Source organism: Haliotis rufescens, unplaced genomic scaffold (genome assembly GCF_023055435.1).
Source record: "Haliotis rufescens isolate VD_foot unplaced genomic scaffold, xgHalRufe1.0.p SCAF_16, whole genome shotgun sequence".
Lineage (NCBI taxonomy): Eukaryota > Metazoa > Mollusca > Gastropoda > Lepetellida > Haliotidae > Haliotis > Haliotis rufescens.
Window position 1 is genome coordinate 23,315,741 of NW_025963846.1, and position 26,970 is coordinate 23,342,710.

The following is a 26,970-nucleotide window of genomic DNA, read 5'->3' on the forward strand; positions in this document are numbered from 1 at the left end:
TTTGGTGTCCAAGATACAGTTGCAAGGTGTAGTGGTATCACAAGGAACACTTGTCCATGTCATTACCATGCTTACCCATGAAATTATACCATTAAATGATTGATGCCATTACTACTATCTTTGTTTCTCATTGGTAGACTACCAGCGTTAGAAACTAAAATTTTTAGTTGGTTGGTTTGTTGTTTAACGCCGCACTCAGCAATATTCACGCTATATGACGGTGGTCTGTAAATAATCAAGTCTGGAACAGACAATCCAGTGATTGCCATCATGAGAATCAATCGACTCAATTGGGATCAATGACATGGATCAACCAAGTCACCTACCCTGACCACCTGATCCCATTTGTCGCCTCTTACAACAAGCATAGTAACGATTTTAGTCCACTAGCCCTTATAATGAAAACACATAGCAAAAGGCACCTGGTTGCCTCTTTAGAAAAGCATAGTCGCCTTTTACGGCAAGAATGGGTTGCTGAAGACCTATTCTACACTGGATCTTCACAAAAATGAAATTCCTGAACAAAAAGGCACATGTCTGATGTGTGCACAATCCTTCCCTATATCCCCTGGTGGACCCCTTTGAAAGTTTTAGATGATCTTTTTTTCATGGTTTGAACAAACTTCACATCACGTTTCGGGAATAAAAAATAATAGATCCGTTGCCTACATCATACATTTGTTCAGGTGAGCTTCATTAGTCACTGCTAAACTCTAGTTGCACACAACAGACAACATTGTAGATTTCATCAGTTTATTAACAAATGGAATTGACAAGTACCAAATGATTTGACAGTTAAACATATCACGCATACAAGATTTTCTTAAGGTTATTGCAACAACTATAAATAAGTGCACATCGAACATGCACTGCATGAAGTGGTCTGGAGAGTGAGGCAGAGGCAGATCAAAATGAAGCAATACTAGAAGCTTTTTGTACATAGCTATACAACCAAGACGGTTGTATAACAAGGTATCCATCAGCGCAACATTGTCAACACACAGACATCTTATACACCGAAATAATTTACATCTCTTTTTGAGATGTCCGAAAAAAGTTTCAGGCGGGCAAAAATATTCGTTTCATTTTAAAATATGAACACCTAATGTGAATACAGACTTTTACAAAAAGAAAATATTGTCTTACTGTATTTGGCTGCAATGAGGCACCAAGTCTACTGGAGAAAAAAGGGCAACTACAGCCTCAAGACCTCTCCGTTAACACAGCACAATGGCAACCATGGTGGGTCGCTTCATCTTACAACCAGCTACAACCTCTGTCAAACAACCAACTTTCCAACACAATTCAAACTGTTATTTGTGCCTGCAACTTATAACGATGCATAGTCGACACTTTTACAATCTGCTTTTCATCAAGTGGATGAAACATATTGAGATTATTGTGAACAAAAGATTGAAATTGTGGTGGAAACTTGGCATGGCGCTGATAGAATGGTAAACTGAGAATAAGTTACAGACAGTAAGCATCATTGCATTTGGAACTGGCGTCTCTGCTTGTCAGATGAAGCGACAGAAGTGCGCGATGGACGTGAGTGAGTGAGTGAATGCGAGCAGGCTTGCTGTTCACGTGTCTATCTGGGGAGGTTGTACTTGACGTAGGGCACTTCAACGTCTTCACCCTCATCGTCATTACAGCAGATCTCCAGCACCAGGGCTCGCACATGCGGTGGGATCTTCTTCTTGGAGACCTTCTTCACTACCTCGGAGATTCTATAGAAATCAAAGCGATCGATTACATACACAATGTTACATAACCAGTGTTTGTTTGTTTGTTTATTGTTTAACGCTGCACTTAGCAATATTCCAACCATATGATGGCGGTCTGTAAATAGTCGAGTCTGGACCAGACAATCCAGTGATTGTTTGTTTGTTTGTGTAACGCCACACTCAGCAATATTTCAGCTATATGACGGTGGTCTGTAAATAATCGAGTATGGACCAGACAATCCATGCAATTGGGACACGATGACATGCATCAAAGAAGACAGCGAGCCTGACCACCCGATCCCGTTAATCACCTCTTATGACAAGCATAGTTGACTTTTACGGCAAGCATGGGTTGCTGAAGACCTATTCTACCCAGGATCTTCACGGCAAGCATGGGTTGCTGAAGACCTATTCTACCCCGGATCTTCACGGCAAGCATGGGTTGCTGAAGACCTGTTCTACCCCGGATCTTCACGGCAAGCATGGGTTGCTGAAGACCTATTCTACCCCGGATCTTCACGGCAAGCATGGGTTGCTGAAGACCTGTTCTACATTTCTATTCACGGTCCATAACCAGTGAGAAGAATTGACCGAGTTGTTGTCAGTATTCCAGCCTTATCACAGGGGAGACCAAGAAAGGCCTTCACACATTAAACACCTGTGAAGATCCAGGTTAGAACTGGTCTTCAGCAACCCATGCTTGTCGTAAGAGGCGTCTGACAGGATTGAGTGGCCAGGTTCGCTGACTTGGTTGATGCATGTGTGAGTGAGTGAGTTGGGTTTAATGCCGTTTTTAACAGTATTACAGTTATATCATGGCGTGTCAGCTTAATGTGGGAGGAAAGCCCAAAGTGATGCAGGTCTCAGACGTTTACCACTTCGGTGAAACCCACGAGCACGGATATGGTGCTGACAAATCTAGAAACATAATTGGGGCAAACCGGGAAAAAATCGAAATTGAACGAGACACTAGTGATTGCCACCATGAGCTATACAATTGGGATACGATGACATGCATCAACCAAGTCAGTGAACCTTACCACCCAATACCATTAGTCGGCCCTCACAACAAGCATGGGTTGGTTATCAAGGTGACTTACAAAAACTGACCAAAAAACCTTGCTAAATAAGCAGGGGGAAATGTTGGTTTTCACACAAAAAACAACCCATCAAAGACATATATAGACCTAGGTGAGGTGAGGTGAAATTGGGTTTAACGTCGCGTCCAAGATTATTGCACTTATATAGCGACGTGCATGCACGTGTATGTGTGTGTGTGGCTGCTTGTACTAGTCTGGACTGATGCCGATTTATAGTGCTAGCTCACTGAGATACCATGCCGCAGTTTAACATGAATACCCCACTCAGACACAGTATACTGACTCCGAGCCGACCAGTCCTTGTTTTAGCCCCTTAATGCCAAGCGCCAGACAGGGTAACAACAAGTACAATCTTTTAACGTCTTTTTGTATGACGCGGCCCGGGATCGAACCCTGGACCTTCCGCTCTCCGGTCGGACGCTCTACCACAAGACCACGGAGGCGGTCTATATAGACGTAGAGTACTTACGGTAAATTGAGTCTTTCTTCCCTTTTCGCAGGCTGCATGAAGAATGAGTACAGCATACACACCCCCTGTGACAGCATGGTGATCTCCAGCTTGTGTTTGTCCTGGGAACAGCAGCAAAAACAAACTTCCATCAACAAGTCAAACATTCGCAGAGCGCCGCATAATGTTGTGAACCATCGAGTATTTACTTGCATGTTACAATTCACATTGGGTATTGTTTAGTTTGGATATTTAATCAGTCTGTAACTCTGGCCACTTGTCCGGTCCGTAGTCTGAGTCTAGTATAAGTGCAATCTCATTAAAATCAGATCTTAGTTCTCGCTATCGCTAAACAAGGTCTAAACTAAGATCTAAGGACATCCCATTAGGGGTCACGTCAGAACGACCTTTCATCCAACCAATCAGAGCGTCGCTTGGCCAATGTCGATTTCTTGTCAGTCATTTCATTGGTCGGTCAAAATTCGTGAAAAGGTCTCTCTGACTGACCCGTAATGGGATGTCCTCAGATCTTTGTTTAGCAGTAGCGAAAACTAAGATCTGATTATAATGAGATTGGTATAAGTGTTTGGTCTAGTAAGCTCAGCTTATAATAATACATGAATTCTAAATTCTACTGACAGCTGTGATAAGAGCCCTGCTCAGCTAGTACTGGAGTACAGGGTCGATTTAACTGCTGGCCCGTCGCCAGTTAAAATTACTGGGCTTGCAGAAATGTAAAGAAGATGGCAAGTCTTGCTAGTCCAAATTCCATCACTTCTCGGTGTATGATTAATGGTTTTAATTGAATCATCCCAGTTGAATGACAACCAGGCACCATTTGCCTTTTTTGCTCATAAATCGCCATGAAATGAGGAAAATGAAAGCCAAGACTTAAGAGTGCAGGAATAAACGTCATAGGGTTGAGGAGTTCTAAAATTTTCAGAGCCCTGCCAGGTGGCTATGCGACCTCAGGTTCAGCCACTTCACGGCATCCAACATTGAGTTGTGGGGCAGTTGGTTTGGAGAAGGGCCAGTAAATTTTAAAAGGAACAAACCCAGCTGGCTACATGCGAATTTGTTGTTAAATCTACCCCTGACGTAGTCTCAAAAGTTTCTGCAAAGACTGTTTAATATATTTACTCCTTTGGACTCAGTATAAGGGTTATTATAAACCAATGACCAGACCTTTTTCATTTTTTCGCACTTATAATTAGCACCTGTCCATGTGATGCCCCAAGCGTGTCACGGGTTTCATAAGCTCACTACTGCAATACATGTCTTAGTCACAACTATCGAGATGTAACACTTTTTAACACTGCAGTAGAGGTCGTATATACATGATGCCTGAATTCGATCAGCAAATAAAGGTCATTAAAGACACCAAAGTATGCAAGCTGGAAAGGCTACATTGAAACCTAGCCTAGAAACATAATCTGGCAGACCGGGATTCAAACCCACAAACATTGGTTTGTGGCGTGCCTAAAGTAGCAACTCTGGTCAATGAATAGCGATGCCTGGGACGATGAGGCCACCCGTGACCCCACGTACAGAATGAAAACATGAAGGACCCCTCACAGTCCAGTGAGCAGGTGAACCAAGTGTAGAATGAACACATAGAGAACAAATCGCAAATACCCTCCGATAAAAATCATAATTCTAATCCCCAATGTCACATAAGTGTAGGGGTGTAACGATAAGTTGAAATATCGATATATTGCTATTGGTAAGAAATTAAAGTCAATAAATCAATTGTTAAATCAGTTTCCGATCAATAGTATAGATTTCAGTTAGGAAAATCGATAGTTTTGATTGTATTTACCATATCAATAAAATACATGCAATGCTGTTCAAATTTGTTTTTCTTTTGATCATGAGTGGTAGTAATTTACACATGGTAATGTTGAAGTTTCTTTTTCTTGAATTATTAGGGTAGAGAAAAAACAAATCTGTCATATCTCAAACTTTACTTTTTATTTGTTATGGTTATCACATTCAAATGAAACTTCAGTTCCAAGGTCTAAAATCCATCTGAAATGATACACTGAAAACCATCGATATTTATCGCAATAGTTGCTTGCAATATCAATAGTTCTCGCAATAGTTTCTTTTAATATCAATAGTTCTCGCAATAGTTTCCTTCAATATCAATAGTTATCACAATAGTGATTTCCAGACAAATAGTCACCCCTACATAAGTGTGTCCTCTGAAGTACTACATGGACAAAGTGTACTGGCATTACCTTGAAGTAGGCCAAGAAGTCTTTGAGAGTCATCTCCCCTTGAACTTCAAAGCGATCCCACAATGTGAACTCGATGTCATAGTACTGCAACAGAGAGAGAGCAGTTGGTCAACTACAAGCAGAGAGCCAGACCCGGTAGGGCAACACATTTAATAGTTCCAGCTGGAAAAAGTTTAAGGCTCTGCTACCCTGCATAATCAACCTCCGAACATTTTCAAAAATAATTTTACATTTACCATACACCTCATGATGATGAGTTGAGGAGAAATGGGGATCAACGTCACATGGAAGATTGTTGCACTTATATAGCGATGTGCATCTACCAAACCACCCACCTTTCCAGTCTTCGGACAGATGCTTATAAAGATTACTCACACAACGGGTGCTTAATACGGTGAACACAGAGTATCAAATATCTAACAATGACTACGGACTATTTGCTATATACCCACCTTGTTCTTGGGGGCTAGGATTGGTTCAGAGAATGCAAAGAATGGCAGCGCCAAGTTTGCAAATCCATTTTTGAACACCTCTACATTCCTATGTCCTTGAGCAAGCTGAAATATCAATAGTATCCTGCATCAAAACTGGTCCATCAGTAGAGCAAACATAATCAAAATAGGCTTGGTTTGTCTTTTATGCAGATTCAGCAATACTTCAGCTATAGGAAGGCATGGTATGAATAATCAAATCTGGACCAGACAATTAGGTGATTGATATTCATTATGAGTAACCATCCACTGGGTATGATATCACGAACCTGATAACCCAATTTATTAAGTCACCTCATACAACAAGCCTAGGTTGCTGGGGACCTATATTAACATGTAATCCCCACAAGGGGCATTTAAAAGCGTCGAAGGGTCCATTTGGATACGATGACATGCATCAACCAAGTCAGTGAAACTGACCACCTGATTCTGTTAGTGGCCTCTTACGACAAGCATGGGCTGCTGAAGACCAACTCAAACTCGGACATAACTTTCATATCACAGATAACTACATACCATCCAACTACAAGAACATGCTTTGCCAATTTTCTACACATTACTCACTTTGTAGAGTTCTAGACCAACAAGACCTACGACCATGGCAGTCGTCGTAGCAATAGCAGGAATGATTCGACCAGCAATCAGCTTGCTCTGAAATAAGTCGTATGAAAATGGTCAGAAGCTTCTCAAGTTATGCATATCAAAATTAAAATCTGATGAATTGGTTGTTTTGTTATTTAATGCTGGACTCAGCAATATTCCACCTATATGATGGCGGTCTGTAAATAATCGAGTCCGGACCAGACAATCCAGTGACTGAAATCATGAGCATCGATCCACACAATTCGGATCGATGACATGCATCAACAAAGTCAGCGAGTCTGACCACCCGATCCTGTTAGTCGCCTTTTACGACAAGCATAGTTGCCTTTTAAGGCAAGCATGGGTTGCTGAAGACCTATTCTACCCCGGATCTTCACGGGTCTAAAAAAACAAAGAGAACCTGAAAGTCATAATTCAGAATAAAACAGTTACTGACATCAAGTATTTTTGTAATTCCCCTGACATACTGCAAAGTAGTTACAGTTATTTCAACACAGAAATAAACTTATCTTGCATATTTAAAATTAATAAAAAAAATCCTATGGCAAAATATAAAATACCAGCAGGCGCCAAACCTATTAATTGAAGCTTTGGATTAATCAGTGGGGTAAAAATGCATAATTTCATGTGAAAAACGTAGACGTAAGTTGTCATGGTCAAAACTAAACAAATTCATCATGTGACACTATTATATGTGTTTCAGAAAGACAATGTGGTGTTTCGAGTTCCGAAGTAATATCGGTTTGTTTGTTTGTTTGTTGTTTAACACCCCACTCAGCAAAATTCCAGCTATATGACGGGCGGTCTGTAAGTAATCAAGTCTGGACCAGACCATCCAGTGATTAATATCATCAGCATCGATCCACGCAATTGGGATACGATGACATGCATCAACCAAGTCAGCGAGCCTGACCACCCGATCCCGTTAGTCTGTAATAACGGTGAACATGGAACTAGCTCTAGTTCTCTATCGATAAAATGACGTGTGTTTCAAGAACAACCAATCAGATACCTCATATCACTGACCATGCTTCATGTCACCGGTACATTAACAATTTGATCTCCATATTTTACTCACATAATAAATTTGTTAAAAAAAAAAGACAAAAATCGGGGGAGGACAGGCGTAACAGCTTAATTTTAAGGCTTCAAATTGTAATAGTTGGTATCTGTGTAACTGTTCCCCCTGTACAATGCACAACAGGTCACCTTGTGTCTGTCTGCTGGAGGGATCTCATAGTTTTCTGCTCTGAGATTGGATGCCGCCACGATGAAGTCCATGTGGAAGTTAGTATCATCATCCTTCTCGAACTCGATGGGTAAGAGATTGATCCCCTTGAAAGATTCGGCAGATGGGAGGGACTTAAGCAACGTCTCAAGCTGTTCTTGGTCTGCATAACAAAAGCGCACCAAATTAGAGTATAAAAAATACCCCAAAGGCTGAAAAAAAGAGAGAAAAGAATTGGTCCTCAGGCAATAGCTTTTGAAAATATCAGGTGGCTTTGTTTTTTGTTTTTTTAAAAATACTAGCACAAACTAGTAAGAATCCAACTCGTATATCGCTGTGTATAAGGCGATTTTTTCATAACTAGAATTAGGAGGCTTTCCGGGTAGGGGGGAGAGACACATCTTATACATAGAAGAGGATTTTTTTTATGTTTTTTCCCCCAACGCAAACACATTACTGTGAGCATGTAACACCAATACCATGTCAGCAAATCTGTTCTGAAGTACGCAAACTCATCATGTAATTACACTGTCTGGTTATAAAAAGAGTTCATCATATTTCTGGATTTTTATTTGTAATCTATTTTATTAATTTTATTCAACATTTCATTCAATATTGTTTAAATTCATTTCGGCATAAATTAGCACTTCCCGCTTATTTTACAAGACAAATACACATGTAATTGTAAATCTTAACCTCTGCGTATGAAACATTGTCCGGCATACAGTACACAAATACCATTGAATTTGTGAATCATCATGTCTGGTGATGTTTTATTACAAATTTAATGTTTTCCTTGACAAAATTTGTAAAAAGCAAAACAAGCACACAAACACCTATATTGCCGCCATGACCAAAACCATGATAAAACACAAGATGCGCAGTAAAATAGTGCGCATAAAAACTTAAAAGGGAAGTAACTTTACATTGGATCGCATTGTTTTTAAGCATTGTAGCATTTCACTTTTGGGGTCGTGTGTTCGAGATGCGGAATATTTAAGGATTTTTTTTTTTAAATGGAAATAAAAACGAAACATGCGTTGGTCTTTCAGATGATGCGGCGGTGCTAAGAATTTTTATTTTTTTAGCCAAATAGAAATGTTTCTAAATCAAAGACAATTTTGTTTTTACCAACAGAGCTTGTAGGCTGATGCTCGTTCCTCCTTCAGAGTTGCTTCGAGGCTCCCCTCTTAAATCATAATCTACCTATTCAAACTTTGTTCATTAGAGTATTTTCTTCACCTTGCATGATTCAACAGTGACTATATTTGTACAATTAATTACCAGTGCTCCTGCACATAATGTCATAAATTATATTTTTGCAAAACAATAAGCTAGTTGCAGGCAATTACTGTTTGAGCCACTATGAGAAATTGGAAATTCTGATCAGTTTCTATGGACTTTCCTGGTATATCCAGGACAATCTTCAAGTGCTAATAGTCTAAGACAATATACTGCATCTGATTGGTCAGTTCAGTTCCTCGAGGTTACAGGTTCAAAGCCCACAAAGAGGAACAGCAAAACTTCCATTGACTGATGACTAGTGTCACAGAATTCTAAAATAGCTTAAAAAATATTTTGGTTTTGCAATTTTCCAAAGTACAAGCATCAACTCACCACATCCCTCAGACTGCCTTGACTGAGCTTCAGCATCTGTAACGTCAATTTTGACACCGCTCCTTGGCTTGAAGTCAGGTACAACCACTTTGGACACTAGGTCCTTGATGGTCTGACGATCTCGCACTTGCTTCAAGCCGTACATCTCAGCTCGAAGATTTGCACAAGCCATGATATAGTCTATATGCATCTCCTGAAACCGTGACCAAGAAAAACTTCAGCTGCGTTTTGAGGACAACAATCCAATTCTTCAGCCAGATAAAAATACAAGTTCACACTGCAGCTCAGCAATCAATCAGTTTGGCACTGACTCTATGTGACACATAAGCTACATAAAGAAGCATGTAAAATAACTAATTTCTACAATTTGTATATTTTCAGAGAAAATTCTTTCAGAATTAATATTATGTAGGACTTCACATCACATATATTCATACACTGATGTTTTGATCTCTTTAAATTTACTCTTTGCTTGTCAACCATGTATTATGCTCAATGCAATAGTTATAAGCAATGTTTTGTTTTTGTTTGTTGTTTAATGCTGCACTCAGCAATATGCCAGCTGTATGACGGCGGTCTGTAAATAATCGAGTCTGGACCAGACAATCCAGTGACTGACAACATGAGCATCGATCCACGCAATTGGGATCGATGACATGCATCAACCAAGTCAGCGAGCCTGACCACCCGATCCCGTTAGTCGTCTCTTACGACAAGCACAGTCGCCTTTTATCGCAAGCATGGGTTGCTGAAGACCTATTTTACCCCGGATCTTCACGGGCCTATACAAGCAAAGTATTAACAAACATGACATGACACTCACATTTTCTGTATCAAACTTCAGCGGATGCGGACACCTCTTGTGACCAGACCAGAACAGGGCTCCCGAACTTGTAAGCTGAAAATATCATTTGCCATTATTGTTACGTTAGACAGCTTGTACAATTACAATTATCAGAAATGCTTTTATTGTTTTTGATAACAAGAAGACAAAGTCATTAACATTCCCTGTTATGGCAAATATTTGTCATGAATATGTCAACAAGTTACACTGACTGCATGTCAAATGTAATGGTATTTGTCGGGTAATTGTAATATGAGAAAAAATTCAGAAAACATTTCCAGTCTAGATCTAAGTCAAAGTTGCCATGGAAACTCAAAAAAATAATTTTGTCCTAACCAATCAAAAGGAACCAGTTCACCACTAGGCCTTGTGCAGTTTTCAAGATCTGCACTACCCCAATTTTCAGTCTAAGTCAAAGTTGTTGCCATGGAAACTTGAGACAAACTATATTTGTATGAACAGAAATACTCCAGCTATGTACCAGGGATGGAAATTAACTCAAAAACCATACAAGCCGACAGGGATAGTGGGATTTTATTTCTGCTAGCCCTGCAAAAGATTACTAGTCCTCATAAAATAAGAAGACATTCAAATTTCAGTATTCAAAGACTCTAAAGTATTGGGCCAATATCTAACATGGCAAGGGGATTTATATATAATGTACAACATATGTCAAAAAACAAGTAGAACTATATTTCTATTAGCCAGAGGTAATTTCTACTAGGCTTGAGCCTACAGCCAAGCATTAATTTTGATCTTGTTTACCAGCCTGCAAATGTTCGACCACCCAATCCCTGCACTAGTAGGGTCTTACAACAAACATGATGTACTGAGGACCTATTTGACGTAGAAACCCTACAGCTACAGCAAATAAATAATGATTCACATTACATGGGTACACCTGCATGAAAGTGAACTTAGTGCTAAGACTGGAGTATGGGAGTTAACGCTAAGACAGCTTTGTGCAAGTGAACCCAGGTTAGACATTGCCACCACCTGACCTTCAGTTTAGTCTAGCCTTATGACAAGCACAGGACAACTTTTTGTTTCCATGGAAGCATAACAAAAATACAATAAAGTGAGTGAGTGAGTTTGGTTTTAAGCTGCTTTTAGCAATATTCCAGCAATATCACGGCGTGGGGACACCAGAAATGGGCTTCACACATTGTACCCTTGTTGGGAATCGAACTCGGGGCTTCGGCGTGACGATCGAATGCTTTAACCACTAGGCTACCCGACCACCCCCAAATAAAATTTACAACAATTTCTAAATAACAAAAGGCACCAGTGAAGCTGATGAGCAATGCATATACCAAGTTTTGTTGAAATATGCTGTACAGTTTTCAAGTTAAGGCTCGGAATAGGATGGGAACACTGCTGCCATTTCCAAAGGGAACCGAGCCCCAAACAATGTTTCCCTTCACCACCACCTGACCTTCAGTTTCAGTCAAGTCCCGTGACAAGCACAGGAGTGAGTGAGTGAGTGAGTTGGGCTTAACGCCGCTTTTAACAACATCCCAGCTATATCGCGGCATGTCAGCTTAATGTGGGAGGAAAGCCCGAAGTGATACAGGTCTCAGACGTTTACCACTTCGGTGAAACCCACGAGCATGGGTAGGGTGCTGACAAACCTAGAAACATAATCGAGGCGAACCGGGTTTCGAACCCACAATCATAGGTTTCTGGCGTGCCCAAGGGACACAACTCTGCACAGCGAATTGCGGCGCCTTAGACGACTGGGCCACCCGTGCCCCCAACAAGCACAGGAAAACTCGAGGGTAATCAGACTGAACTACTTGGTTGACAGAACCAGGGGCGCAGGTCAATGTTGTAAAACAATAATACTTTGAAACAGGGCTTGATTTATTGAGTTTAGTGTGTTGTGTGAAGCGGACTTAGCTCACCTGATCGGAAGGGAAATTGAACAGCAGCTGTGCAATCTGATTGTAGTAATTCCTCTGAAAGACATTTCGGGCCCATGTGACACAGTCCTCGAGGGAAGCTGGACGCTCATCTACGAGTGCTCTCTTCACTGCATCAAACGTTTCAAACTGTGAAGTAAAGGAAACCACATGAAATACATAACCATCATGAAAGTCTTGGTGATAAAGTAACAGTTAACATTAGAGTGTGTGAGCATGGTTTTACACAATTCTTAGCAATATTCCAGCATTATCGTAGTGCAGGACACAGAAATGGGCTTCATACATTGTATCCAAGTTTGGGAAGCAAACCAGGACTTTCTCCTTGGGAATGCTTTAATCACCAGGCAACCCCAACGCCCCCTTTAAGAGTGAGTGAGTGAGTGAGTGAGTGAGTGAGTGAGTGAGTGAGTGAGTGGGATTTAACACCGCTTTTAACAGTATTCCAGTTACATCGTGGCGTGTCAGCTTCATGTGGGAGGAAAACCTGAAGTGATACAGGTCTCAGACGTTTACCACTGCGGTGAAACCCACGAGCACGGGTACGGTGCTGACAAACCTAGAAACATAATCGGGGCGAACCGGGATTCGAACCCACAATCATAGGTTTCTGGCGTGCCCAAGGGACGCAACTCTGCATAGCTAATCGCGGCGCCTTAGACGACATGGCCACCCGTGCCCCCTTTCAATATTAAGACTATGACACGGACCTCTTGACTTTCATGCTGACGAATGAGACGAGGAACCATTGTCCTGTTTTTTATCAGTGTTTTCAGCAACATGCCTTTATTATTGTACACAACGATGTTATTATATCTTTTTTAATGTCTCATGTTAACAATGTTGTCTTGTTTTTTCAACAAAAGGTAAGTACAAGGAAAGTCTTATTTTTTTGCAATATGCTTCAACAAGGGGACAGACATTGCACGCTTGTGACAGTTGTCCTTGTGTCTTGGGGATGAGAGGTGACCTTTATGCTGTTTGAACAAATACATTTTGCTGCATTTTTATGTAGTCTTACATACTTCAAATGTCTTTTTTATGTGTATAGACATCATATAGTTGTGTTTAACGACGCTTTGAACAGTATTCCAGTTATATCACGGCGTGTCAGCTCGATGTAGGGAAAGCCCGAAGTGATGCAGGTGTCAGATATGCAGTGATGCAGGTGTCACCAATATCCTCCCTTGTGCTCACCTCAATCATTATTATGCATTTATCTTTCCTACTAGCTGCAAATTTCCAAAATCATGACATGGAAAGAAACAATATTCTTCTCTTCCTTTTTATCAACATTCTTTTCATCCCAGTAGACATGCTACATGTTCACAGACATGTGACTATTTAAATTCTGGTTTTCTATAAGACAAATTTCTTTTCTCTGGCAACTTACAGACTGGTATCCTGGTGTTTTGAGAGTCTTTTCTGTAAACTTGGGATCTGTAACATACTGTTGGGCACTCTCCATTGGCTGCTTGAACATGCCTTCAAAATCCTCACGGGCCCACTGCAAAAATCACACATTTGTCTCAAACAAGCGCACCTAGCACAATATTCAACATGTTCAAGTGGTCAGGAAAACAAATCGAGTCTGGATCTGACAATCCAATGATTGGCATCATGAGCATCAATCTATGTAATTGGAAACAAAGACATGCATCAACCAAGTCAACAAGCCTGACCACCCGATCCCGAACAAGCATTTCTTGCTGAAGACCAATTCTGACACCAAATCTTCACGGGGTCACAGTACAAGTATGAGCTCTTGAGGAGCACCATTGTTTTTATGACCCAACCCCTGGAATATCAAATTTCTAAGTGATATAATTCAATCCCAAAGCTGTGATAACTCTACAAAATGAAAATAATTTACAACAATTATCTTAACATATTACAACATTGTACAGAAAGCTTGACAATGTCCTGCTTGTGTATCACCATACTAGGCAAAATTCCAGCTTCACAGCGGAAAATAATCTAGACTGCACAAAACAAACCAGAGGCTGATATTATAAACAACATCCAACGTTGTCGGGAGTAAAGTGATGCAAAATCAAGCAAGTCGCAGAGACTTACCACCCAATCAATGTATTTCATATATATATTTGTTTGTTATTTAACGCCGCACTCAGCAATATCACAGCTATGACAGCGGTCTGTAAATTATCAAGTCTGCACCAGACAATCCAGTGATTGATATCATGAGCATCGATCCACGCAATTGGGATTGATGACATGCATCAATCAAGTCAGCGAGCCTGACCACCCGATCCCGTTAGTTGCCTCTTACGCCAAGCATGGTTTGCTGAAGATCTATTGTACCCCGAATTAATATACATGTAATGTTTTAAGTGAACATACCTGAAGAGTGTGTTCTATGGCATTGGGGAAGTTCTTTAGAGTACAGATGGGTATAGACCTCTCTGGTGGATCTTGGGATGAGGAGTAGGATTCTGTTACACCAGGAATGACGACCTGCAACAAATACATCGCATTGTCAGCATCAGCTGAAGCCCCCATGTCGCCATGACAACCATATAATGTTCAGTCAGCATCTTTAGCCACAAGTCCGAAGAATGAGTATAATAAGAGTCCACATACCAACACTAAAATCCTCCAAAATATGATGCAAGAGACAATTTGCTTTAGTAGACTCAAATGGTTTGGGCATAGACAGCATGTTTACAAATTAACTGGACAGCATCACCGCTTGTGAAGTACTGTACAAACCAAATGATTTTGAAAGTACTAGCACTATTTAGGTAAGAGTGAGTGAATAGTAGGGCTGTAATGATTCATTGAGACCTACAATATCATCGATACTTAGGTACAGACGATACTTGAATCATCTGTTTGTGAATCATGATACGACAAAAATAGAACAGGTACCTCTCATAATGGCAGAAGTAGCATAGAGCAAATTTTAAGCAACTCTAGTCAATACAGTAAATTTATCCGACCTGACTGGAAATAATATGTGCATCTGTCAATTGACATGTCACTGCATCCTATGCCACTGAATACATATCCCGAGGCAAGGGAGTTTTACTGACTGTAAAAGTACAGTTTCCACCCTTGCCGAAATGTTCCTATGTCACTCCTATTGACAAATCGGATTCCACCTCATATAACTTGCATTTGCTTCAAACAAAATGGCAGTGCACTGGCGAGAAGATGCGATCATTAATCAAAATCTATATTGTACTAAAATGGGTCTTACTTCACAAAGTGCATCAAATACTGTGAGGATCTTGCTTAAAAACACGAAAAGACTTCGAAAATATCTGTTGATGCTGAATTGACTACACAAGCTTTGCAAATCCTGCAATCGACCGAAATCTGCAGGGCAGTTTACGAACCGGATGTCGATTTCGTTACGCGATTATGATTGTACTATGCATAGACTCGTTAGTCCAGCCAACCTGTAACTCAATAATTCCAGCAAAGTTTGGCAAGGGTGGAAACTGGACTTTTTAACTCCCTTGCCTCAGGAAGATGACTTTACATTATGTAATAATACAAAACAGTGGTCGAAAGTATGAAGAAAGTCAAGAAACTATCTACACCATCAGGACATACTATCAGCCAAGGCCCATTTGTAAACACCCAACAATGCTTAACCAAAAATTTGATGCTTAAATAAATTGAACAGAATTAGAACTTGACGTTAATGTCAATACAGCACCACTATTTGGCAGCTGTCGCTCAATGCCTACCTGGACATTAGCCTTTGTTCCCAGTGTCCCTGACTCTAACAGGGGCTTGCTGTAGTACACACACCGTCTATCCATGTACATTCCTGGAAGTGGGACATTCAATAAATTAGAACATTTATGACATCATTGAGTGAGTGAGTTTGGTTTAACAGTATTCCAGTTATATCGCGGCGTGTCAGCTTAATGTGGGAGGAAAGCTCGAAGTGATGCAGGTCTCAGACGTTTACCACTTCGGTGAAACCCATGAGCACGGGTATGGTGCTGACAAACCTAGAAACATAATCGGGGCGAACCGGGATTCGAACCCACAATCATAGGTTTCTGGCGTGCCCAAAGGACGCAACTCTGCACAGCGAATCGCTGCGCCTTAGACGACTGGGCCACCCGTGCCCCCTTATGACATCAGCCAACTTATCCTGATGCAACACAGCACAATTTCCATCTCAGGAACCAAAACATGCCTCACCACTAGGGGGAGCTCTCCACCAGCTTACCCCAAAGTTACCTCCCTTCCAGCCCTCACTTTCCTTCACATGCAGCTTGTAGCATAGCACATATGGTGGGGAGTTGGTTTTGATATCCTTTACAATCATACAAAATGTGTGGTGTGTCTTTTGAGTACTGAAGCATACATATGAGAGGCTCATTTGCCAGCAATACCATACTTGTATGGAGAGGATATGCCCATTTTCACCCATGCAAGTTTTAGCATTACTTGCATGAACAAATTCAAACAATCTCAATTCAATATATCTGTCAGGTTTGGAGAAATCAAACACTTTCAATTTGCACATGATGAAGTGAGCATCACCACTTGAAGCATCCTGAACCTTCTACTGGTCGTATCATTCATACTTGGTCCAAGCTTTTTCAGACTCGTTCTATTTTTCATGCAAAAACACTGGTAGAGATCCAAGTTAGAGGGCTAGGCTCTACAATAGCTGCTGTACCTGGCCCTAGTGTTGAGGGACTTGTTACAAAGATCCAGGACAAGAGTCGGTGAGTATGGTTTTACACTGCTGTTAACAAAACTCCGGAAATACCCAACGGTGACACCAGAAATGGGCTTCATGTTGTACCCATGTCAGGAATTGAACCATGCCTTCATCTCGAGGAACAAATGCTTTAACATTTAGATTTAGACTACCCCATCCAACCATGAGTGAGTGAGTGAGTGAGTTGGGTTTAATGCCGCTTTAAACAGTATTCCAGCTATATCACGGCATGTCAGCTCAATGTGGGAGGAAAGCCCGAAGTGATGCAGGTCTCAGACGTTTACCACTCCGGTGAAACCCACGAGCACGGGTATGGTGCTGACAACCCTAGAAACATAATCGGGGCGAACCGGGATTCAAACAGACAATCATAGGTTTCTGGCGTGCCCAAGTGACACAACTCTGCACAGCGAATCGCGGCGCCTTTTTAGACAACACGGCCACCAATGCCCCCCCCATCGCACCATGACAAGAGCAGACTTCAAAACAAACATATATGTCTGTTGGTCCGAGACAAGTTAAAATCAAGGAATTACATTTACCATAAGGGAGAAGGCAATATTGCAGATCACTTTTCAAAACTAAAGAAAAGACATATATATTTCTAACACTGAAGAGAGTGGGTGCATGTAGTGTTATTCCGCTGTCTCGGCAATATTCCAGAAAAACAAGGCTTCCAATAATGAGCCTCCTGATGAGATGCTACTCACTTGCGTCTACATTATCCAGGGCATTGGTGACGCCATCCAGTTTTTCGAAGAATTCATCTGTGTACACATTCTCTGTTTCTGGTCCCACCCGATCCTCTCTGGACTCAATGTTGAAACTGGGGTTCATCTGCTTCACAGCATTAGCTGCAGTCGAGGCCTTGGTTTTCTGAAACATTTTTTGTAATTCTTGCTATCATGGCAACAGAGTGAACAAGGATCGAGCATCACTGCAACAGAAAAAGTGGCTCTATCATGTCTGTTTCTGCTAACAGAAGTCATTCACTTTGAACATTTTTAGCACATTTTCTTTGTCATAGATGGCACGATGTTGTTTGGTAGGTCAGTTTAGCAGGCATGAAACTGCTACACATGTTAAAAATGCAGGATGTTATCTATATTTTCAGTGACATACTTGTACTGGAGAAATAAACACAAGTGGAATTTGTTTATCGTTGAATAAAACACTGCAGGAAGAATTTGTCATGAGGGATGCAGCCGCAAGTGGTTTATTCTCCCTGCAGTGCTTTACTCTAACTTGTCGTTATTTCTTAAGGTGGGGGTGGGATGTAAGTTTGGTATTCTCACAATTTTCCTGTCGCTTATGCGCACCTTTTCTCCCTCTTTTGGGTGTGATCGTTTAGCCATTGTGTTCATCTGCGCTATCTAGCTACATCTATTGGGAACAACTCACTAGACACTTTTGTCTCAAACATAACATCATCCAATTTATGACGTCATCAATTTGCGAGTGCATGGTCGAATCTCCAGAAATGACGACATGATAGAACAATGTTTTACCATGAATTAAAACACATCTGTGACGTCATTCTATTGTTTAAACACTCCATTATTTTTCAGGAATGGAGAGTTGCTTGTCAACTGTTCATTATCTTGAAGCAGCATTTGAATTTTTCAAATATTTTCAACTACAGAATATTTTGTCAAAGTGTAAAAGTAGGGATGAGTTTTAAGTAGGGATGAGTTTTAAGTAGGGGAATATCCTCGTAACTCTCCATTCCTTAAAAATAATGGGCCTCTGCTCCATTATTTTTAAGGAATAGAGAGTTACTCGGACATTCCCTTCTACATAAACCTTTGCGATTTATCACGTAGCTATCTTATAGTGTATCAAAAGCATCAGAGGTGGCTTCGTATCATTTAGAGGAGTTAGCATTTGCCTCAGACAAACTGCCTTCAATTAAATACAATTCAAAACGGAGCCATTGTACAAATAAAATAACTGTTAGGGGCTATTATTTGTGTGTACATTCACTATTTTGTTATGGCATGTATCACAAAAGTGACCATTGACATAACAAAATCCACAGCAGATTCTCATCTATGAACATCATAGAAACTAGGCTTAAGTGTATTGGCAGTCCCAGAAAGTTTATTTACAATTCCAACTCCATCCCAGGCTGCTTTGTTAACGCAGCACTCAGCAATATTTCAGCTACATGACGGCGTCCTGAAAACAATCAAGACTGGACCAGACAATCTAGTGATTGACGAGCAGCAACTCGGGATATGCCGTAGATCCCCATCGTGTTCCCAACTGATTTCTGTCCATACCTGTACATCCCAGGGTCTGAAGAGAAACTGTCTGTTGAGGTTGGACTTCTCGATGGTGTCCATGTCTGTGACAATCACCTTCCCCTTACGACATCCCAAACCAACCATTGCAAAGTTCTTGAGCATCTCACAGCCAATAGCTCCTGCTCCAACCTGGAAACAACCATGATGAGGCATACTGAACACTACTGGAAACTTCACAATTCATCAGCAGGAACGTGACAACACACAATGGACAAACAGGCCAGGATACTCACGCGAGCTAGAAATCCAAAACATTTCATTTTCCGTATTTGACGTAATATGCACCCCGCTCTAATAAGCGCCCACGGCGATATTTGTTGATATATTGGCTTGTGAACATGATTGATCAATGTACACAAGACTTATTTATTCCTGTATAATACACACTCGTGTGTTATATGCACCCTTTATTATGAGCAATTAAATTCTGGAAAATATATCTGTCGTGTATAATACTTTTCTTTTGTATCATTTCAGGCTGTCGATCTTTCAACGATCTTTCATTTACGATCTTTCAACTTTTTTTTCTTTTTTCTCTCACTAAAGATATATTCTAATAAGAGCCCCTATTTCTAATTTTGAGAACGCCCAAGGCGCTTATTACGTTGAATACGGTATTTCAGATTGAGAAGTCTACACTAATGATCAATCACAAAGAACTCAGAGTATCTCTTACAAAAACATTAGAAAGAATATTACTGAAATAAAATTAGAGTAAGTTTCAGTGACTCTCAACAGGAATTCTTCCTTCAAGCTTGGCATGAGTCTAGTTCTCCTGGCAGAAGTCGATATGCCAAGCAAGACCCAGGAAGTAAAAACACAAACCTAAACCAGAGAAAAAATTGGTCTGACCTACTGAGTAAGGGTGCGAGGTAATACCGGTATATTGGTAAATTGAGGTTTATTCTTTCCACGATACGTATCACAATAAATTTTTACATGTTCGATTTATCGGGCGATTTCAAATTGGGATTTTTATCATGTGTTTAAAGTTATATACTTGCCAAATGCCTTCACTGCCCAGAAGCGAGCATCCGGGGCCCCAAGATGGCTGCGTATTTTTTGAATTAGTAAATGAGTGAGTGAGTATGGTTTTACGCCGCTTTTAGCAATATTCCAGCAATATCACGGCGGGGGACACCAGAAATGGGCTTCACACATTGTACCCATGTCGGGATTCGAACCCGGGTCTTCGGCGTGACGAACGAACGCTTTAACCACTAGGCTACCCGACCGCCCCTTGAATTAGTAAAACATTATATTGTCCCAGCATCTTGTTTTGTTCCATTTATGAACCTCAGTTCACACCTTAATGTAACAGATTGCTACGGAATTAAAATTTAGAATGACACAATATATATCTTGATACGTATCGCAATGCGTCCTAGTGCATTGCAAAATATTGTGATACACTTTAAACCTCCAATACCCATCCCTTCACCTGAGCAAGTTTTTAAGACTACTTACCAAGAAGTACCTGAGATCACCGATCTTCTTCTGAAATTCTTCTCCAAACACAACCCTCTGACCATCATAGCGTGTGTCCCTCTGTAAGACAGAATTGTAAAATAAACTTCAACCTCTGACCTTCAAATGGAAAATATTAAATAACTCAAGATTCTAAAATATCACTGTTCATGCAAAACATTTACAAGTCAGAGACAGTGTTCTCAGCCTCAGTCAGCAATATATGGCCAGAAAAAATAAAGCTTCTCAGCGATTTCAGATTTGAAAAATGGCAAGGTGACCAGATTCTTTCTCTTCTTTATTTTTTTGTAATCACATGGTCAACATCATGTTTGCCTGGACGAGGACAGAAAAGTCACCAGCCATGGGCAGGCAGGCAGCTATTTCGGACACTGAATGCCTTAATACTTTTTGAGAAATCCACAAACTGTTTCCGTGATTCTTTATTTTATCTCTTGACCATGACCCAAAGAATTTCCCAAAGGCCAATCAGAAGAAGCCAAAGGAAGAACAACTTCTGCTGTCAATAATCTTTGCCCAGTAGACATTAGAAAGATCACCGGTGGTGGCAGCCTAACATTTCAAGAAACACAAAAGCAGTTCCACTTCATGGGGCTGATTACACAAAAAGTAAATGTTTCTGACCCCACTGCCATCGTTTCAGTGGTTGGTTGGTTGGTTGGTTGGTTGGTTGGTTGGTTGGTTGGTTTGTTTGTTGTTTAACGCTGCACACAGCAATATTCCAGCTATATGACGGTGGTCTGTAAATAATGGAGTCTGGACCAGACAATCCAGTGATTGACATCATAAGCATCGATCCACGCAATTGGGATACGATGACATGCATCAACCAAGTCAGCGAGCCTGACCACCCGATCCCGTTAGTCGCCTTTAACAACAAGCAAAGTCACCTTTTACGGCAAGCATGGGTTGCTGAAGACCTTTTCTACCCCGGAATCTTCACGGGTCTCGTTTCAGTGGATGCTGGTTGCTCTGAAATGTCACAAAGAATCTCTCGACTTACAGGTTTGCATTCCTCCTCTGTCAGGACACTTCTGTCTTCAGGCAGACACTCAAGGGCATCAAAGTACATGTACTGGAATACAGGGCTGAACTTCCCACTGCACGCCTGAAACAACCAATTGCTTGCATACAGAAACAAATACATCACAGCAGACTTAAACAAGAGTCATCATAAAGATAAATGCCCCCGCCCTAATAAATTTGAAAGAACAAATCATTTGACTGTTACTTTTAGTCACGCTTGATGAGAGAATTTCTATCTAATCTGTCTGTCAATACAAGAGTAGTTATTGAGCTATCGAAACAATACCATGGAATTGGGATTTGGAACTTAGTATTTCTATGTCAGGTCCACACCAATATTGAACAGAGTCAAAGTGAAAGTCAAACCATGCAAATCGAAAAAAAATATAAATACCAAAAATCCCTAAATAGCAAAAGGCACCAGTTTACAACCTGGTCTTTGTGTGCAAAGTGTCATGAAAGTATACCTATTGCTTATAGAGATATGGGCCGGACAAACACACCATTATGAACAGAGGCAAGTCAAACTTGTTGCCATGGAAACAGGAATTTGTTATATTTTCTTAAAATCCTAAAATAGCAAAAGGCACCACTTCATCCCCTGATTAATACATGTTGGATGAAAAATGATGAATAGTTTTTTAGTTCTGCTCCAGAAACGACACCTGCTTCCGTTTCTGCTAAGTCTAAGTCAAAATCAATATTTTGAAAACTACCTTTGTAGCAAAAGGCCCTATTACAAATTACAAATTTGTCTCCAACATACAAGTGAAAGAGTGGTGACCTAAACCAAATGAGACCGCACTGTGCCCTTGAATGTGGATTCTGTCATGGAGAAATCATGAGAATCTGTGGATTCCGGAACACATCAAATCTAGAGGTCAGGGCTGGCTCATTATTCTACTTCTGGAATCAAACAATTCTCATGATTTCTGCAGCTTAAACCAAGTTATGGTCGATATATAATTTCTCTACAATCCTGCATTATGACCTACAGTTGCATCAGTTTTACTTGGCCAGAATGAATCGCCAGGGGATTCCTGGCTCAGAATCGGCAGCAACAACAACAGCCTGACGTTTTCATTTGGGTATAAAAGAGGTAAACTAGACAAATCCTACCTTCATGATTTCTTGAGCCGTGACGCCACCAATCATTGCAGCCATTGGGCACACATCTCCCTGACATTCCTCGGCAAACTCCTTCACAAGTTTCTCATCAAACTCATCAACCTTTGCAGCGGATTTGGAGTTGACCTCTTTGAACACCGCCAGGAAGGCATCTGCATCAGCCTACAGAGAGGAGAACCTTATTGTATCAGGACAACCTAGGTGAACAAACTGGCAACGCTTCTTTTACCCACGCTCTTTTGTCATTACAACATATCCCACACTCTTTTGTCATTACAACATATCCCACACTCTTTTGTCATTACAACATATCCCACGCTCTTTTGTCATAAAAACATATCCCACACTCTTTTGTCATTACAACATATCCCACACTCTTTTGTCATTACAACATATCCCACGCTCTTTTGTCATAAAAACATATCCCACACTCTTTTGTCATTACAACATATCCCACACTCTTTTGTCATAAAAACATATCCCACACTCTTTTGTCATTACAACATATCCCACGCTCTTTTGTCATTACAACATATCCCAAGCTCTTTTGTCATTACAACATATCCCACACTCTTTTGTCATAAAAACATATCCCACACTCTTTTGTCACTATGTCAGTATATACCACATGCTGTATTTGTCAGAATATACCATATGCTATATTTGTCAGAATATACCACATGCTGTATTTGTCAGAATATACCACATGCTGTATTTGTCAGAACATACCACATGCTATATTTGTCAGAACATACCACATGCTGTATTTGTCAGAATATACCACATGCTATATTTATCAGTATATACCACATGCTGTATTTATCAGATATACCACATGCTGTATTTGTCAGTATATACCACATGCTGTATTTGTCAGAATATACCACATGCTGTATTTGTCAGTATATACCACATACTGTATTTGTCAGTATATACCACATGCAGTATTTGTCAGTATATACCACATGCTATATTTGTCAGTATATACCACATGCTGTATTTGTCAGTATATACCACATGCTGTATTTGTCAGTATATACCACATGCTGTATTTGTCAGTATATACCACATGCTGTATTTGTCAGTATATACCACATGATGTATTTGTAAGTATATACCACATGCTATATTTGTCAGTATATACCACATGCTGTATCGGTCTGGTTCTCTACCTTGTTCCTTGGTGCTGGCAATGCCCCCTTCTGTTTGACAAACTCGTGCAATGCTTGATAAGCTATGTGAAGCTGTCCAGGTCGATCAAACTTGGCGAAATCTGTAGTCAAACACTCAGGAGCTTCCAAGGCCGCTTTGATCGATTTCTGCAGTAGAAGTGAAATACATAAATACTTTCCGTGCTGTCATGGATAACAATGAAACAATATTATCCTGCACAAAGTGACTGAGTGAGTGAGTGAGTATGGTTTTACGCCGCTTTTAGTAATATTCCAGCAATATCACGGCGGGGGACACCAGAAATGGGCTTCACACATTGTACTCATGTCGGGAATCGAACCTGCGTCTTCGGCGTGACGAGCGAACGCTTTAACCACTAGGCTACCCGACCACCCCTATCCTGCACTAAGGGGCAGGGAAACTTAACTGTAGTAATGGCCGGTGTTCAAGAGTAAAACTATAGTTTACATTAAGTATTAACTATTCAGTAACTATACCGTAGTTCACAAGTTACATGTTTTAGATACAACCAGACCAATCTATTTTCTCGAGCCTAGCTTACAAAGGTCAAAACATGATGTTTGCAATATTTTTACATGGTTTTCTAAACTATATTTTCAAAACTACTATTTCAAGATTTCTTGAAGGGAATTAACCTCATATCAACTGTGATAACATTTATCAGAATTTGTCTGTTTTGAAACACCATAAGTTAAATGGGCCAGGCTTTAGAAACAAAACAATGGCTACCACATCCTCCTAAACAGTACTTACAAAGTTCAGAGTCTTTGGCAATTTAACCTTTGTCACCACTCCTCCTCGTACATAGTCGGACAGGCCGCTTGTGTCACCAATACTGAATGTGTAGGGCCCTGAAATAGGATACAAGGAACTTGTACTACAAACCACCACTACCACAAGAAAAAAGTATAAAAAAATAGTTGGTTGGTTGGTTGGTTGTTTTACGCCGCACTCAGCAATATTCCAGCTATATGACGGAGCTCTGTAAATAATCGAGTCTGGACCAGACAATCCAGTGATTAATATCATGAGCATTGATCCACGCAATTGGGATCAATGACATTCATCAACCAAGTCAGCGAGCCTGACCACCCGATCCTGTTAGTCGCCTTTTACGACAAGCATTGTCACCTTTTACGGCAAGCATGGGTTGCTGAAGACCTATTCTACCCCGGATCTTCACGGGTAATTAAACAAATAGACTGTATACTACAACTATATTCACATATTTGCTGTATAGGAACTCTGTACCAGTCAACATCTCTAGATTGGCTTATTATTTGTATTACTGAAGAAATATTATTTTAGTTGCAAATTTATAACAAATATAAGTGAGTGAGATGGGTTTAACGCCGCTTTTAACAGTATTCCAGTTATATCACAGCGTGTCAGCTTGGTGTGGGAGGAAAGCCCGAAGTGATGCAGGTCTCAGACGTTAAATACATCGGTGAAACCCATGAGCACGGGCTTGGTGCTGACAAACCTAGAAATATAATCAAGGCGAACTGGGATTTGAACCCACAATTATAGGTTTCTGGCGTGCCCAAGGGATGCAACTCTGCACAGCAAATTGCGGCAGCTTAGACGACTGGGCCACCCGTGCCCCCATAACAAATATGCAACATTTGAGACGTTGGCAGCTACGCAACATGTAATGCCCCTGAAACCCACAATTAGCAGTTTTAGTGGTCAATTTAACCCCACATTATGAGGTGAGGTGAAATGGGGTTTAACATCGCGTCCAAGATTATTGCACTTATATAGCGACGTGCATGTACGTGTGTGTGTGTGTGTGGCTGCTTGTTTCAGTCCGGACTGATGCCGTTTTATAGTGCTAGCTCTCTGAGTTACCATGCCGCAGTTTAACATGAATACCCCACTCAGACACAGTATACTGACTCCCAGCCGACCAGTCCTTGTTATAGCCCCTTAATGCCGAGCGCCAGACAGGGTAACAACAAGTACCATCTTTTAACGTCTTTTGGTATGACGCGGCAGGGGATCAAACCCCGGACCTTCCGCTCTCCGGGCAGACACTCTACCACTAGACCACAGAGGCAGTCCCCACATTATGACAAGAGACAGACAGTCGCCTTACCTAACACCTTGATTTTTCTCGGTTCACATTCATTGAGTTCAGTCATGCCCTGGACTTCATGGAATGTGACGTGGTCTCCGTCCTCAAAGCCATGCCGAGTCTCGTCAACACTAGCCACAATACCATCTACTTCCTGCAACATAGGAATACATGTACATGCAAAGAGATGGCAACACATGCAAGGTTTTGGTTTGTTTTGGTTTGGTTTGGTTTGGTTTGTTGTTCCAGCTATATGACGGCGCTCTGTAAATAATCCAGTCTGGACCAGACAATCCAGTGATTGACAACATGAGCATCTATCCACGCAATTGGGATTGATGACATGCATCAACCAAGTCACCGAGCCTGACCACCCGATGCCTTTTATGGCAAGCATGGTTTGCTGAAGACCTATTCTGCCCCAGATCTTCACAGGCCATGGAAGGAACAGGATCATCATCAGAACTACACATAGTTTTGTCTCTGTATGGCATGTTTCATCTACAAATATTTAACAGTTTTGGAGATCAACTCGGGAAACAATCACTACCCTCATTTTCAGTAAAGTCCAACTTGTCGTAATGAAAACATAAAAAAAATTAAAATAATTTTATTTGTTGTTTTACGCCGCACTCAGCAATATTCCAGCTATATGACAGAGGTCTGTGTAAATAATCGAGCCTGGACCAGACAATCAAATGATTCATATCATGAGCATCAATCCATGCAATTGGGATTGATGACATGCATCAACCAAGTCAGCGAGCCTGACCACCCAATCCTGTTAGTCGGCTCTTATGACAAGCATAGTCGCTTTTAA

At 40.8% G+C, this 26,970-nt stretch overlaps 1 protein-coding gene across 5 annotated transcripts in view; it reads right to left on the bottom strand.

The window, feature by feature from the left end:
- Window positions 1-739: 739 nt before the first annotated feature.
- LOC124133837 (ubiquitin-like modifier-activating enzyme 1) overlaps window positions 740-26,970 on the bottom strand; it is a 59,858-nt gene continuing 33,627 nt past the window's right edge. For all 5 annotated transcript variants that reach the window (XM_046498402.2, XM_046498407.2, XM_046498404.2 and 2 more), the window contains exons 8-27: window positions 26,172-26,304; window positions 24,827-24,924; window positions 24,052-24,198; window positions 22,871-23,041; window positions 21,729-21,833; window positions 20,705-20,785; window positions 19,214-19,366; window positions 17,642-17,807; window positions 15,937-16,019; window positions 14,582-14,695; window positions 13,614-13,727; window positions 12,203-12,349; window positions 10,278-10,352; window positions 9,455-9,647; window positions 7,819-8,000; window positions 6,571-6,657; window positions 5,968-6,072; window positions 5,516-5,599; window positions 3,297-3,397; window positions 740-1,730 (exon numbers count right to left, since the gene is read on the bottom strand). In XM_046498402.2, coding sequence (XP_046354358.1) covers window positions 1,592-1,730; window positions 3,297-3,397; window positions 5,516-5,599; window positions 5,968-6,072; window positions 6,571-6,657; window positions 7,819-8,000; window positions 9,455-9,647; window positions 10,278-10,352; window positions 12,203-12,349; window positions 13,614-13,727; window positions 14,582-14,695; window positions 15,937-16,019; window positions 17,642-17,807; window positions 19,214-19,366; window positions 20,705-20,785; window positions 21,729-21,833; window positions 22,871-23,041; window positions 24,052-24,198; window positions 24,827-24,924; window positions 26,172-26,304 — 2,478 coding nt within the window. In that variant the 3' untranslated portion in view covers window positions 740-1,591. The remainder of the gene's footprint in view (window positions 1,731-3,296; window positions 3,398-5,515; window positions 5,600-5,967; window positions 6,073-6,570; window positions 6,658-7,818; window positions 8,001-9,454; window positions 9,648-10,277; window positions 10,353-12,202; window positions 12,350-13,613; window positions 13,728-14,581; window positions 14,696-15,936; window positions 16,020-17,641; window positions 17,808-19,213; window positions 19,367-20,704; window positions 20,786-21,728; window positions 21,834-22,870; window positions 23,042-24,051; window positions 24,199-24,826; window positions 24,925-26,171; window positions 26,305-26,970) is intronic.